Raw genomic sequence first — 17,334 nt, 5'->3', positions numbered from 1 at the left:
GCCAATTAGCAGAATCAAGTGTGCAAAATTAGGGTTGAAATGAACCCTATGGTTGAATGACGGCGGTTCTGGAACCAATGAACTGGGAACCAATGAACTACACTGTCTTGTAACTGGATGTGGTACTGCACAGGGTTTGGGTTTTCACTAATCCATAAATGTAGCCACATCTGGGGGAGTCATCATACTTTTAGCACTGTAAAATAAATACCAGTCCCCCCCACCCCCACCACCACCGCCCACTCACAGAGCAGCATGTGACTCACCTGGGGTCCAGAGGGCTGGGACAGGGGGGGTGAGCAGCAAGTCACTGACACAGTTACAGTCCATACCTTCACCACACCTGGGAGGGGGGAGAGAGAGGTGGAGTCTTGCATTAATTAATCAAATCTGCAAAGGAAAATTAAATACAATGGCAAAACTTAAATCTTCAACTTCTAATATTAAATTGAACCCGTTCACACTCAAAGTCCATATGACCTCAAATAAATCTCAGCCTTTTACCTGTAGAGGGAGGTGTGAGACTGAGTACAATGATTGGCACAGGTGTTGTAGACAAAAGCTCATTAAATAGACACTCTTTGGCTTAAGCTTTACCTGATCCAGGTAAACATTCCAGAGGAATTCATCCCATCTATAGTGATTCATAATGTTCAATAACATCAGCCAATGTACAAACTGTATATTCATGCAAGAAATTGTCCACCTCGTCTACCTATTAATTCACCAGATCTGCTTCACATTTGATTATCTCTAAGTAACTCCATAAACTGGACCAAAGTAGAGTATGACACTTAATTTTTAGCTCAGGTTATACACCAAAAGTTTAAATTTGGAAATGTAAAAAATTACGTCTTGGTTACAGATTTATAGAAAAGGTGTTGTGAAAAAAATTACCTAACACAGGTTAACACATGCTCAATTTTTCATACTCAGTAAATCAATGAAGCAAAATGAAATGGATTAGATTCATTAACATGTCTGACACAGAAAAGAAAATAGTATAATAATGGTGAGACATCAGAAATGATGTGGATCATTCAAGACATACGTGTATATATTCCTAAAGGGGAATATAAAGGGTGTCTGGGAACTAGTTACAGTATCACAAAATCATAAAGCGCATTACAAACCTCAAACAGAGGAAAAACCCACCAGTACACTCATTTTCTAATGCTAGTCTCTCCATCTCTCTCTTTCACTCTGTCTGTCTGTCTGTCTGTCTCCCTCTCTCTCTCTTTCTCTCTCTCTCTCTCTCTCTTCCTCCTCCCTCCCTCCCTGTATTTAATTATGCTCTGTGAATTTTGGATTTTCCCTCCAGCATTGAAATGGAACGTGAATTATTAAGGTGTGTTTGTATAAATTATTATTGCTAACTCCAGGCATTTCTCTCCTTCTTTTAGTCTTTGGACTGTATCTCTCTCTTTCTCTCCCTCCCTCCCTCCTCCCCTCTCTCTCCCCTCTCTCCCTCTTTCTCCCTCTTCAATCTCTCCTTCATCTCTCTCTATTTTAATAGAATCTACCTCCAGCCCCGAACCACTCTTCCTCCTGTTTCTCCTTTCATCATTCCTGTCTTTATTTCCCCTCTTCTTGCCTCCCTCGCTCCACGCCCGCCTGTGTCTCTTTCCCGTTCCGTCTCTCTCTCTCTCCCTCCCTCTCTTTCTCTCTCTCTCTCTCTCTGTCTCTTTACGTGAGGACATTTGTGTTAACTTTTCTCTCTCGCACCCTGAAAAAAATACCCAGAATAACAATTAACTTCAGGCGCGCGCAAGTGAAACGAATTAATCGTTCCCTTCCTTGTTCTCGTGCGGACGGTACGACAGGGTGATCAATGAATCCGCCCTCAACGAGCCACAAGCGGGGCGGACACGGCCCAGGGCGTCGACAAGACCGTCACCACACACCGTTACGGGGAGGGCTTCGACACCTTCACCCCCAATCTTTTTTTCGGGGACAGTTTTAAGCAGACTTCTCGCAAACCCAACACGCGCGCAACAGCAAGCTTATTTTGCGGGAATCGAGCGCCCTGGCCTTGCGTGGAAACGAGGGCGCCGTACCCCTGAAACCGTTTCACACGCGAGTGTTGGCGTGGGATGATTTATTTACGCGGCATCGCGCGGTACACAGCGCATACATATATCCGGAGCGCGCTCGTCTGACGCCGAGCTCTCCGGGGTGCATCGCGGTCCGTCACGCCGCGAGCGGCTCCCCTAAATAACAAAAAAAAAAAAAGAAAAGAGGGCACGAAACAGGAAACCGAGGACGCCGGCGAATTTTCAAACCTAGGTACTCTGTTTTTTTTTGTTGTTTTTTTTACCGCTCCGGATGAGTCATAACACTGGGAAGCTGGCCCAAAGTTGTTTCCCCGAGAAACGGAGGAACCCCGGGAACGGAGCTCGGTCGGCGGCGGCGGCGTCGAGCGTTTGAAGCGCGAGTCGGCGGCGCGTAGCCCGTTAGCGTGGCGTGCGCTTCGCGCGTCCGGCTAAACGCTCGGCGCTCCCCCCCGGGGGGGGTTCCTTCTCAAACGCTTTCCACAATAAAAGTTTCGGTTCGGTTACGTCCTAATGAGATACGCGTAGCAAACGCTAAGCGTAAGGCACAGCTCCTGATCGTCATAAAAGGGAGGTTCCCAGAGTGCCCGTTAAGGAGGCCTGAGTGAATAAGTATGCAAGTATGCGTGTGGGCGTTCTAGTCTGTGACCCACTGTGTGCACTTATTCAACATCCAAACTAACTTGCAGCCTCCCACCCTCCCTCCTTCCATTTGGCCATTTTTTTTTTTTGGAACAATATATCTTGTCACCACACTGGAACACTGCACTGCATCATTACGTAATTTGTATATGTGCATATCATGAGGCAAGCTCTTTCATAAAATCAATTTGGACGTCTCTCTCTGTCTCTCTGTTTCTCTCTCTCTCTCTCTCTCCCTCTCTCTCTCTCTCCCCACCCGGTTTGCAGACGCTTACGCGCGATCTATACGCGCAGCGAGAATCCATCGGCCGTGTTCCTGCATGGACTCATCTGCCCGTCCCTCCTCCGCACACCTATCCTCCCTTCCACACTCACTCTCTCCCTTTCTGTGTCTTTCGCTCCCACGCAGTAATTTTCTGTTTGATTTCGGAGGTAATGCATTTTTTACAAATCAAAGAGGAAGCTGGGCCGCCCCCACCCCCTCCCCCCCCCCTCCCCAATCTCCCTCTTTGCCCCCCTCCCTCATCCACCCCCCAGGCCAAAGAGGAGATAGATAAAGGAGGCCCCATCATTTCCTTGTTAGTTTTGATTTGGGCAGCACGGGGCTTTCAAGTTTCCCCCATCACCCCCAGAAACATTATAACTAGCAGCCCAGGGAATACAGCACCTCACACACTCATAGACTGGGAGACACACACGGAATGATACAGCATGCATATACAGGCACATGTACACTCGCTTACTCACACACAGATTCACACACTCCCCAAACTAACTCACACACACACACACACACGCACACGCACAAACACGCACACAGATGCGCACACCCAATCACACACAGGGAAAGGCACACAGACCGATACAGAATTCATATACAGGCATATATACACACACACAAACGCGCACACACGCACACACCTTCACACACGCGCACAAATACACACGCACGCACACATGCAGAAACACACAAACACACACAGTCACACACACACAAACACACACAATGAGAAAGAAGTTTGATAGTAGATAAACTCAATCTCACACATTTATATCATAATTGTGCCCACAGATCGCTTCACCTTCCCCTGTATACAATCAACATTTGCCCTTACCTTGGAATCACAATTAGCCCTTTAAGGTATGTGATTAAAATATTCGTAACTGAACATTCTAATGCTGATGTAACAATCACTACTGGTAATTTAAAGCAATGGAGTTCTATAGCACTGACTTATAATTTTGAAGAAGAAAAAAACACTCCAAGAAACATCCTCTTCAAAGGATGAAATACAAGCGTTTTTTCATTTTGTGACCACATTTTGGCGAGATTAATGCAAACAATTGAGTTTGTATTGGAAAAAGCTGCAACACTAAAAACACACACCTGTACAAAAATAAATAATATTTTTCCTCCCTTCAGAAGGGAGAGGCTGAAATAGTTGTGTAAATATATGTATGACACAACCATTTCAACCTCTCCCTTTCAAAGTGCGGAGAAACTATATTTATCCTCAATTTGAAAGGGAGAGGACAGACACACTCAACATTCTGAGATATGTGCCAATCCTAATCGCAATCTGAGACATTGTCACTTATGAACAATGAATCTACCGTAAGTGTTACATAATTTTCTGAAGGCTTCGAAGTGCAAAAATGCTGTTGACGTGTCCCCGAAATCAAGCATAAATAGATTGAATATGAGCCACAGATACACATGAAGCTCAGATTTCTTATGTCTCTCACACACGTGTGCACCGATGAGCGTAGAAGCATGTGTGCATTTACACACACACACACACACACACACACACACACACACACACGTGCGCAACACTACAATACATTCCCACCAGCACGCACACGCTCAGACAGACATCCCATCTCCTCCCGCTTTCCAGTGTTGGGGAAGTTTACGATGAAGCTTGCTGCGCAGGAACAGAGGAGAGAGAGAGAGAGAAAGAGAGAGAGGCAGAGAGAGACAGAGAGAGAGAGAGAGAGAGAGAGAGAGACGGAGCGGAGGAAACAGGGCTGGAGCTGTGGGGATGTGGGGATGTGGGGATGTGACACGGCACCTCGCGTCCAGAGATGCGGCACGCGGCACGCGGCGGCGCCGAGGAAGAAACGCGGGGCGAGAAAGAACAGATGAGAGGAAGGCGGTAACGACACACGGAGGAATACAGGCATGAACGGAGGAGAAAAGCAGCGCTGTTAGCCCGCACTTATCAAAGGTGTCCGAAGACATAACGAAAGGGAGTCTCGGTATTTAAAAAAAAAACTTGGGACTGTCGTCTCTCTCTCTCTCTCTCTCACTCTCTCTCTCTCTCTCTCTCTCTCTCATAGATGAAACAGACTTGCCCCATCTGTCTTTTCTTTCTTTTTGGTTGGCACTGAAAAAATAACTGACTGAATCTCTCTCAACCCCCCCCCCCCCCCCACCCCACCCCCCCTCTCTCTCTCTCTCTCTTTCTCTCTCACACTCCCTCTCTCTCTCTCTGTTCTCCTCTGGTTTGCACTGACACATCGCACAGCCTGGGGGTCGAAGAACAGAGGACTGTGGTGTGAGTTTGTTAGGAGAGAGGGAGGGAGAGGGGGAGTGAGAGGAGGGGTAAAAACGGAGGATGGCACCGAGACATACAGGGAGAAGAAGGCAAAGAAAGGTGTTATGGAGAAAAAAAGAAATGGGAAGAAGGGGAAAAGTGAACGAGAGCAGTATTGGGGGGTTACAAACTGGTACCAAATGGATTAGAGGTTAATGAGAGATATTGGAAGTTTTATGGAAGGGGGCATATAAAAAAAAATTAATTGATTTTTTAAATAATTATAATTGGTTATTTAGGAGTCAATTGTTTCAATTATTGGCACGTAAACAGAATTTCACTACCACATGCATTACATTGTACACAACAGCATCATCCAAACTGGGTATTTCACTGAAACTGACACTGAAACATTTCCAATTTTCTGCTTTATAACTTTCTCAAAGGCTTATTAATGGCAGGTGTGTAAATATACAGCTGTCATGTATCACAGAACCAAGATCATCATATTTGTTACTATGCATATTTATAATTATTATAATTGATATATTAATTGACTTATCTAAATATTACCTGTTCACACTACTGCCATTGTAAAATTGGAATAATTATTTTATATTTTATTTTGAAGACTACCCAATCTCCTTATCCAGAACAACTATCAGGCCATCATGGCAAGACACATCAAATTATTTACTAGAATTAAAACAGACATTGAATTCAACTAATACAATAAATGACTAAAATATTTTCATTAAATTACATGCATGCGTTTAGCAGACTTCTGATACAAAGTGACATATAAAAGTGGATATGTGCCACTTAACTGTCAAAACAGTAATTGATAATGACTAAAATCATTATTTTAAGCAACATAGATCCACCACACTGACATGCATATACACTATAATGTTCTTATTAGCAATCCTGCATTTGCAGAGCATGGATTATTACTGAGCAAAACGATGGAAAGTAAAATTTGCAGCCTAATAAGGGGAATCATGTGTGCCATAAGTACATGTGAAATTTGCTCTGCAATTAAATATTTACTTCCTCTTAACTGCATTAAATTGAATTTTAAACTTATTAGGAAAACAGAATTTTCTGTCTGTCAAAACAAATACAACTGCGCATAAGATCTGGAAACTCTCTTCCCATATACTTTAATTGGTGATTAATATGCACAGTATCATTAACTTAATTTTTAGTAAAAATGCAATTTACTAGAAGGCACATTTCTTTGTGATGTAATGTGTGAGGAATACGGTGAACTTGAACTGTATTTGTAACAGATGTGCCAAACATCAGAGGCTTTACAGCTCCACCAACAGAAATTCAGGTAAAGACGTGGAAAAATATTTTGTCTAATGCCCACAAGTAGCCAGGACTATGGGCTGCTTGTGTTTGGTTACTTTTTAAAATCTTCATCTGTATTTTACCTCATAGTTTGTCGTTTCCCTGTATTAAAAAGTTTGAATAAAGTTTGGAAGCAAAACACAGAAAAAATTACAGAAAAGATTGTGCAACAGAAGTTCTGAAATGAAACGAAATTAAAGGGACAACGAAAAGAATGACGAGAACTTAACAGACGAATGCAAAAGTATACTTAATAAAGTGAGAGAGGGATGATGGGAGCAGGCGCGTATGTGATTTGGTATCACTATCGTATAGAAGAGCGGCCTTACGATATAAGGAAAATAAGAAAAAAAGAGGAAGAAAAAGTATCAATCGATAGGGTTAAATTATTCATCGTCATTAATTATCGATCGCTCTCCGCTGCCGGCTCGTCCGCCTCGCGCCAGAGTTGAAAGGAGGGAAAGCGCGCTTTATTAAAACCGGCTCGAGCCTCATTGTTTCATGTCCCGCGGCAAAGAAAAAGCTCGAGCTTGCTTCTCCCCGCGCCAGAGAAAAATATATACACACACATTGCCCCCCCTTTGCGCTCTCTCTCTTTTCACTCGCTCGTTCTCCCGACGCGCGGGGGAGCTTTAGGGAGCCTCGTACGGTGTTCACGGGGCGGCTGTGTCTCGCGTGGATCGATGCGGGATCAATGGCTCGCGCTGACTAATAGCCAGAGAGCGCCTTTGATCTCGCGGCTGAGAGATCAAAACCTGCGCGAAAGGGAAGAGAGAGGAAGAGAAAGAGGAAAAGAAACTGCGCCGGCGAGCGGACCTTCAACTTCACACTCGCTGATACACATATGCATTGACGCACGCGCGCACACGCATACACAACTCGGGACATTGGGCTGGTGATGAGAATTTAGTGCATTTTTAAGGATCCAAGATACACTTCTTAACCTACACATGGATGTAAAATGAAAATATTGCCATTACAAGGCAAAGTAGCACAGCTATATGTATGTTGTTCATGTACCTGCATTTCTAAAAACAAAGCTAATAGTACCAGTGAAAGTTTTGGTTTGATGACCAACACCTGTCCATTTGTCCTGCATGCATGCCCTGGATCAATCTAACTTCATTCAGCTATCCATTTAATTTGTGTCACAGAAAGAAAACAAGACTTACATGACACTGCATGTTGGACTCATATATGAAATTCACCTTTTAATGTGCAGTATCTTGTTGTGGAGCAAATACATTTGAAAATTGTTCAAGTGTGTGTGAGCACAGGCGTATGCTCACGCACAGCATAGGCAACCTTGTCAACATTTGAGGAATGCACAATATGAGGATCTGATTCTGTCCTCTCTTCTGTATCCTTTTACTAAAACATGAGATTACCCACTCCCCTGTTCTAGTGACTGCACGATTGGGGAAGGGAGAACCATCTGTTCCGTCTTTGGAACAGCTGAGTGTCCTTTGGGGTCTACTGCATGCTTACCCCACAGCCAAACACACACACCCACACAATCTAACACACACACACACACACACGCACAGTCTCACACGTACACTCACACACAGAGTTTCACACAAACAAACACACAGCCTTACATGTACACGCACACACAGATGCACACACACACGCACACACACACACACACACACACACACACTCACAGTTTCACATGTACACTCACAGACATGAACAAAATGTATGCATGCGTTGCGTTTGCACAAATACATGCACAAACAGAAAAGGTAAGTGAATGGCAGAGATAGAGAAACAGAGGCTGTGAGGAGACGGGCATGGGCACGTGGCAGAAGTGCAGGGAGGTGGTTAAGTGGAAAAATGGGCAGAGCTGCAGCAATAAAGACTGGGACTTGGATTCAATCAGCACTTAGTCTTAACTTTGGCTTGCAATTACTTGTAAGTGCTTGATTTTCTTTCCACAAACAACAGTTTGGCTAGTTAATTCTGGTGATTGTTGAACTCTCTAAACTTTGCAAATGGTTTTTCTGGTTAAAAAGAAAAAACAAAAAAAAACTTGCATCTATTTGAAAGTCACGGTTAAGGGTAGAAGCTGACTGAACTGAAGCAGGATGAAGGTAGGAGAAAAAGTTGTGAAAATGTGTCCTGTGCAGGAAACAGTTCACTGTGGTGATTTCCCAAACTTTCATTTCTCTTCAGGTCTACATGTCTCCCTGCTCCTCCATGCCCTTCTTATTCACCTTCTCCAACCCTCAAAATGTGCAATAGACCCTTCCATCCACAGCCTTTCCTGCCTTCTGCGACCCCCCCCCCCCCCGCCCCCCCGCCCCCCATCCCTTCTGGTCAGTGAGTTACTCTCTCTATCGCTCTCACTTCCCGAATTAACCACTCAAGAAGTCACCACTGACTCAATCAATAGCTCATACATAAACCCTGCTATAATCACTCCCTCTCCTTGTCTGTCTCAGCCCCGTGCCTGTCTTTACCCCATTTGCTTCCCCTTTCTTTATGCATTTCCTCTCTCATCCTCTCATTTACTCTTTCTTTTAGTCTTCCTCATCTCTATCCATTGTCCATTACCTCCCCACCCTATCCACCCTTCCCAACTTTACATGAACGCACATCACACACGATTACGTATCCTTACGCTGCTCACATTCACTCATCAGCTTTCACCATCAGCAGGCAGACCCACATACACACACACACACACACACACACACACACACACCAGCAAATATATATATGCACACAGACACACAGACACACACACACACACCAGCAAATATATATATGCACACACACACACACACACCAGAAAATACATATATGCACACACACACACACACACACACACACACACACCAGCAAATACATATATGCACACACACACACACACACACACACACACACACACCAGCATCTACACATACGCACACACACACACACAGTTTCACATGCACAGGTACACACAGAAACACACACACACACACACACACACACCAGCAAATACACACATGCACATACACACACACACACCAGCAAATACACACATGCACACACACTCACACGCATACATGCACACACAAAACAGGACATCTTATGGGTATGCAGAACGAGCAAAGCTTAAGGGAATTTTTTTCTTTAAAAATATTTTTTTAAGGGACTTCTGATGCATGGCAGTGCTCATAAGTTCACAGAAATGAATAATTAAATCTAGAACTCTGGTAAAAAGTCAGTCACCCCAACCCATTGTCTAAGCCCTCACAACCCAACACTGAAGCGCCTTGTTCAATAATCCATTCAGGGTTCACTATCTAAAGTCTGTAATTCAGTGCTACAGTAGCTTTCTCGTATGTGATATTAATACAGTCACTTATTCAGTAGGTTTGTGTGTCAGTCAATAGGGAGGGCCAGAAGATATTGGTCAGCAAAGAAAACCGGCTCATTTGTTTTACATGAAAAGTATGGAACAGAAATTGCTGCTTTTGGACAGTATTTTTGAAATTATAGGCTACCCTTTCCAAAGGAATCCGACACAGACACAAAAAAGCACAGAATTTCAGAATTACACACTCCCTCTCGCTCCCTCTCTCCCTGCCCCCCCCCCCCCCCCCCCCCCCCCCCCACTTCGCCCTCTCTCTCTCTCTCTCTCTCTCTCCCGGACTCTTTGATTCAGTAGTACAGTTTGATCTGTGAGAGAGCGAGTTTTGTAAACACATTTTTCACAATCATATAGCCATCGGCAAGGGGGAGAGAGAGCAGAGCGTATAAATGAGGGAAGGAGGGAGGGAGGGAGGGAGAGAGAGAGAGAGGGGGAGAGAGAGAGAGAGAGCAGTACAAAGCAAGGGAGAGGAGTGGGAAGTTTAATGAGAGGCAGGGATGGAGAGACAGACAGTCAATACAGACAGACAGACAGACATGGCAAGACCAACACAAACAAACAGACATACTCCAAAAGATCAACCTCGCCAGACCAAATAAATTATATGCACAACACACCAGCAATTCTACCAAACACATCATAGCAGAGCCATAGTTCCACCAACAGATTTATGCACTATAGGCAAAAATCCGTTCATCTTTTCGGACATATCATTTGACCTTTGCTTACGCCAAGTAGCCTACTGGAATACTAAGACCGAGGGAATTAGTAAAATATTTTTAAGGAATTGACATTTGTGTCAGGAATAAGAAATAGAGGGACAGGACTATCACGGGACAGATTCAACAAAAATACGAACAGACGCAGGGACACGCAGATTACAATTACACAAATAAAGAGAAGAGAAGAAAACAGATAGTACTACTAGCCAAGCTAATAAACATGCACGCTCCTATTCCTTTTTCACTTTCTTTTACCATTTATTTCACACCGGCATCTGGGGCGCCTAATCCGTTTAGCTTCGATTGTTAAACCAGTAATAGCGCTAACCCGTCACCTCCGCCAGCCCTTCTCCACGGGATTAGCCGAGCGGAAGAGACTGCAGATCGGTTCTTGTCGTCAAGAGAATCGAGGTGAAAACCTTGCTAGACAATGTCTGAGACCAGAGCATTTTAAAATTATTATTATTATTATTATTATACATAAATTAATGAATTACATTTTTTAAACTTTTCTTTATCTCCATCTTCCAGTGTTGCTAATATGTCCTAAACATCCGTTTTTAAATATCAGAACGAGACCAAAAACATAAATTTATCGACAATGAGGTTTACTCCATAAATTAAAAATCTTTGCGCCCTGCCCTTCTTTCCCTCTTCAAGCCTTTGCCTTTCCACCTTGGGTGCATTTTTCTCTCCTTTTCTCACCGTCTACTCAAGGCAGGTATTTCAAAGTGCATAAAAAGCCGCGTTTCCACCGCAGGAACTATACCCCGGAACTAGGAACCTTTTGAGGAACTCAGTGCGTTTCCACCGCAGGAACTAGGGTCTAAATTTAGTTCTGGGGGCTTTGTTTTACCCCCCAAAACGTTCCTGCTCGGGGGGTAGTACTTTCCGAAAGTACAGGAACCTTTTGGGTGGAGCTTGCAGCGCTGAACATTTCTGATTGGTCGAGTACTCGTAGCATTTGTGTTGTATTTATTTTCCGCCATTACCCGCCATGTTTGAAAATAGGCAGCGGCAAACCAATTTATTTTCATAATAACTTCAAATCAAACTTGTATGTTATGCGGCGCAGTAGCCTACTTTTGGTTATAACCTGTCAACGTCTTGGAATTATAACGTGTGCTCTTCTGTTCTTTTCTTGCTTTAGTATTCGTTTTATAAAATGCTAAGCATTCGTGCTGGGACAGCATATTACGTAGGCTACCAAAACATTCAAACGGATTAATTCGGTTGCTGAATATTTTCTTCCGGATTTTCTTTGTTAGCCCGTTGTAATTGACTCAAAACGTTTGATACAGTTAGGCCTATGTGAGGTATGCGGTAGTTCTGCATAATTAACATTGGTGATACAGTACAAGCAAACTGGAAATCACCTTCCGCACTTTTTATCCGGGTAAAATAACAGGTTAATTCTAGTAATCTTCGCTTTAGCTTTTTCAGACTGCCGTAATTTTACTCAATTTTACTGCCATTTTTCAATTCCACGAAAAGACCGGGAAGACTATGGACTCATTTATGGTGCATGGTTCGCATCTGGAGGGCACACTTCGCTGCTCGGCTAGCAGTAACTTCGAAGGAAAGCAAACGGTGGCTGTACCACTACTAATTTACATTTTCACGCAAGTCCGAGTTTTCGTTCTATTCTTGTCATTTTGCGATTAGCCTATATGGAATTGACAACGAGAAAGTAATAAAACAGCAAATTGTTTACAACGTGTGCATGTTTTCTGCTGTTAATGAATGTGTTTGAGAGGATATATGAAAATCAATAAATACAAAAGTAACCATATATAGTCATTGTTGGTAACCCGTTGTATATAAGTGGAATAAACCCCTCCGGGCTGTCCCGGTTATTAGAAAATAATGTAGGCTACTTCGGTGGTAGTATGGGGTTACAGAAGAAATCATATGACAGATGGACCGACGACAACGTCAGTGGGCTAATTTGCCTAATCTTCGCGGTACTTTAGACCCCGGTGGAAACGCAGACAACCATTGGCTGAAGGAACCTTTTAGTTCCTGGTAAAGTCGTTCCTGGGACTGAAAGTTCCGGGTAATTTTGGTGGAAACGCGGCTAAAGACACTACACATTTACAGTAGTTACTGTGCGTGGGCTTTGTCAATTGTGCAGTTTGTAGTTGGCTACTGGAGCTATTTTTCCGTCAATTCTCCAAGGAAAAGTAACTTCTCTCTCTCTCTCTCTCTCTCTCTCACACACACACACACACACACACACACACACACACACACACACACACACACACGACATAATAGTTATACTCATGTATGCTTACTGTAGGCTATATCACTTCTTTCCAATTCGCGGTGCAGCAATCGCCATAAACGAGTAGGCAAATTTTCGTAATTTATTCAACTATTTAACCTTAAACCAGAGCTGTATTCCCCTGTCAATTACTCATACGCATAGCCTAATGCTTGTTTGAGTAGTCTATTTCACATACCCGGACCCGCACACATAAGGTGCGCGGTTTGTTTACATACATAGATTCCGAACGATAATCCCACTGAGTCCCTAGCGCCCCTCGTTAGGCGGGAAAGAAACGATATTCTTTTCATTTCTCCTTTGGTTTCTTTTCCCTTCCTTTCAAAAAAAGAATTGCTTGAAGCAGTGTATAGTTAGTTGTCGACGGCACGACGGAGGAGGAGGAGGAGGAGGAGGTGTGTGTGTGCGTACACGCGCGTGTATGTGTGTGTGCGCGTTTTCTTCTTCTTGCCTTTCTCTTCCTATCGAGGGAATTGTTCTCAACGTCCACAAACACATCGCAAATACCCGCCGGCCTCTCACCATCGATTTCTAATTAGACGGCAGGATAATCATTGGAGAGAAAGATGAGAAAATTGAAGGAGGGAGTGAGGGAGAGAAAAAAGGAAAAAAAACTAAATATATAAATGATGTAGTGATTATTCGGATGAATATGAACGTTAAAATACATAAACTAATACGCAAAAAGCGACCTGAAATAAAGCAAGATGAACGAAATAGCATTAAAAGGAATAGGCTTACGGGAGGGAGAGGAAATGTGGCAAAGGTGGATATCGACGAGAAACTATATAAAAACAAAAAAGCAATGTAATAAATCCTGTGTAAATACAAACTGAAGAGACACAGGGATAGACAGAGAGAGAGAGAGAGAGAGAGAGAGAGAGAGAGAGCAAAGGTTTGGTATACCAAAAATGCGTATACAGGAGGGCCGAAGAACGCTGGTGGCAGGTGCGCAGAGGCGACCGCGCAAGTTTGACAGGATTGGGATACAACGCAGTGATAACGCCAGAGTAATTAAACAAAAAATGGTTTAAGTCCGATCCCAACTGTTGCGACTGTCCGAACTAGATGCCGTTCGCCTTGATCGCCGAGGAGCTTTATTTGAATAAAATAAATAATCACATTAAATCAATGATGTCCACGAGTAAAATCATGTATTTCATATTATCATGCTTTCCCTCTGACAACAAATAAGTAAGTAAGTAAGTAAGTAAGTAAGTAAATAAGTAAATAAGTAAATAAATAAATAAATAAATTCAGCTTCATGGCTAAGCGCTAAGTGGGATTGTCCAGATATTATGGAACTACAGCGGTATTTCGTCGGCTACATTTATTTGCTTCGTTCTCATCTACAGCGACAGCTAGGTTTGGGGGACCTAAAACTTCTTTGTCCTATTGACTAATAATATGATAACACATTGGGATCTAAAACTGATTTTTTACATTGACTGATAATATGATAATATATTATCATCCCCCAGAATTCCAGCAATTGTTTTATAAGAGATTGGCTGCAGTGACTACTAATTTTACGACCAAATTTTACGCAAAGTAGTCTGCTCCTATACAGCCAGTACAAACAGGAGTTTTCTGCTAGTCCATCCACTCACCCTCGACTCTAAGATACATTGTTACAAAGTATGATAATTACAATGAAATGTACGATAACACTGTGCTTTCATATGAAACTAGCTCATTATGATAGGGCAGGCCAATTATATTAGTAATACATGAATTGTGTTGTGGTGGTGTGATATATACTTTTTTGTTAAAACAATTTGGCCCCAAAGAGTACACTACTACAGAATAGAGATAGTACGGTACATATAAAGGAAACTTTCAAAGTGTTGAGCATCTGGAGCAAATTACCCATAACTTGTCCCTCTCTCCCTACTCTCTCACTCTCTCAGTCTCACCCTCCCCTACTCTCTCTCTCTCTCTCTCTCTCCTCCACCCCTCTCTCCCTCTTTCTCTCCCTGACAGTGTGTGACAAGGGTTAGTCAGAGGGTTCAGTTAGCTAATTTAGTTTAATTAAGGTTTCATCATCCTGAAAGCAGGACCGTCTTCCTTGCTCCCTCTTTCATGCCACTCTGTCCCTCATTCTTTTTCCTATTCATCCATCATCCGCCTCCCTCCCCCTTTCCGTCCACACCTCCCATCCTCTACTCCTCCCTGCACGCCCGATCCCCCTCTCCCAGCGTCTACATTAGTGCCTTCTCCGTTCGCCCCGTCTCTCCCCCAGTCGGGCATTCTCAAGCGTTGCGAAGGCATTTTGCTAATAATTTAGGCCTATTTACATACAGCTTTCCCCCCACGTGTGCCGCCACCTCCCCTCCCTTTCTGTCATAATGATGGTGATGAAGTGTGGAATTATACAGAGGGCTAATGCTGTGACTGCCCTGCCCCTGTAACTCAACACACACTATCAATCTCTCCACCTCCCGTCCTCTCTCTACAACTCTGCACACTGTCAGTTTGCTGTTTCACACTGTACTCTCTCTCTCTCTCCCTCTCTCTCTCTCTCTCTCTCTCTCTGTCTCTCACTCTCTGTCACACACACACACACACACACACACACATGCATGCATGCATGCATGAATGCATGCAAGCACACATGCTCTCTCCCTCTCTCTCTCTCTCTCTCTCTCTCTCACACACACACACACACACACACTAAATAAAAGTATATATACTCTCCTCCTAGCTGCACACCAGTAGCTAGCTTCCATTAATTCATTCTCAACATTTTATTTCCTCCGACTTGTTATTTTCAGCATTAATCTCTATGTTAGGCATGTGTTAATATGTAAGGTCCAACTGCTAGAGTTGTTCAAAATTCTATGGGCCAAATCTGTGGTTCAGCTTCACAAAGCATTGTAGCTAGCATATACACCCATACACCAATGGAAATCAATTTGAATATCTAAGGAAATGACGGGAACGTTTCATATGAAATTATGCAATTCACTCAAGTATTTATTCTATGAGAAAACCTATCCAAATTATATTGTGAATAAATAAACAATAGTCTGGCAATTTTCAATTGTTAAATTAAGCTGTAAAATCTTACATTTGTGGAATATATTAAATATGGAAAAGTATAATCTGTATAAAAATGTGTTTTACGTGTATGTACGATGATATTTTAATATCGGACTAATGAACGTGCCATGCGTGACGCGATTGATTGGTAAGCGAAGTCTTCTTTCTTGTTTAACGGTTAACTTCAAATACTTATTTTTCCGTTCATTTGAAATCGGCAGGTGTGTCTCATTAATGAGCAATTTAGAATCTTTCAATAGAGGAAACGACAAGTTTAACTCCTTATAGATCGAGACAGGTTCAGCCTCTTTTCTTTCATCCTAATCGCCTCTCTGAGAACCGAATACATTGCAGTGTCCAAACTGTCTGCATGCATTTCTCATCTTTCTCAAGTTCCCCAATATTTACTTGTGTCTTTTCATTTACTTACTTTTATCAATAGCCTAAATGTCGTATATTGCATTATTTAAAACAGAAGACATTCAACTCTCCACGACAGTATTTTTATTGAAGAATTAAAACTTAATTTTGTTCAAAGCAATGTCTTGAATTATAATCAATCATTAATTATATTTTCTGTTTATTTTGTAAAATTTTGCAATGATAACAACAGCAGCAGCAACAACAAAAACAACAACAACAACAACAATAATAATAATAATAATAATAATAATAATAATAATAATCAAACAGCTGTAGATTTCGAAAACCATTACCGGATAAATTGTAGGGGATGCTCAGATGCTCGAATTTAGCCTAATAAAATAGAGATAATTTCAATATAGATTTCTGAACACCGTGCATGAGCAGGCAATTTTTATCAATCGCTCTCTGTTTCTCAAAAATTGCGCTCCTGTTGCAAGTTGTCACCCGGGTGCTGTTCCCCAAAATATAGGGTTCAAACATTCGTGAGATTTTAAATCCGATTTGGCTGAACAACAGACAGTGGAATACATAAAATGTGAATGCCTATATATTGCAGTTAAAATGTTAATATAAAACATTTCCTGTCATCAACTCTACTTAAATTTTGATTATTATCATTATTATTTGAAGCAGGTGTTATTGGCTAATTTTGCAGCTTCGAAGCCTTTACCAATCCAATTGTTCAGCGAGAACAAATAGGCTATACGAAAGCGGGTAAAAGTAAAAAAATAAAATTTAAAAAAAGGTTTCAGAAAATCTTCAGTCTGGCGAAAGAATTTTTTTATTAAAGACCTGTGTATGCTCAACCTTATTCGCCTCTTATCCTCACAAGGTGATGTTAATTCAGAAAAATGAACTTCTAAGCTTTAGCCTCTTGGCCCTATAATCAAGTTGTATCCTACAT

General features: G+C 42.4%; 1 protein-coding gene across 5 annotated transcripts in view; it reads right to left on the bottom strand.

Moving 5' to 3' along the window:
* erfl1 (Ets2 repressor factor like 1) overlaps nucleotides 1-17,334 on the bottom strand; it is a 55,942-nt gene that overhangs the window by 9,027 nt on the left and 29,581 nt on the right. For all 5 annotated transcript variants that reach the window (XM_035422423.1, XM_035422406.1, XM_035422444.1 and 2 more), the window contains exon 3: nucleotides 267-343. In XM_035422423.1, coding sequence (XP_035278314.1) covers nucleotides 267-330 — 64 coding nt within the window. In that variant the 5' untranslated portion in view covers nucleotides 331-343. The remainder of the gene's footprint in view (nucleotides 1-266; nucleotides 344-17,334) is intronic.

Source organism: Anguilla anguilla, chromosome 1 (assembly GCF_013347855.1).
Source record: "Anguilla anguilla isolate fAngAng1 chromosome 1, fAngAng1.pri, whole genome shotgun sequence".
Classification (NCBI taxonomy): Eukaryota; Metazoa; Chordata; class Actinopteri; order Anguilliformes; family Anguillidae; genus Anguilla; species Anguilla anguilla.
This window is presented reverse-complemented; position numbering and strand designations above follow the sequence as displayed.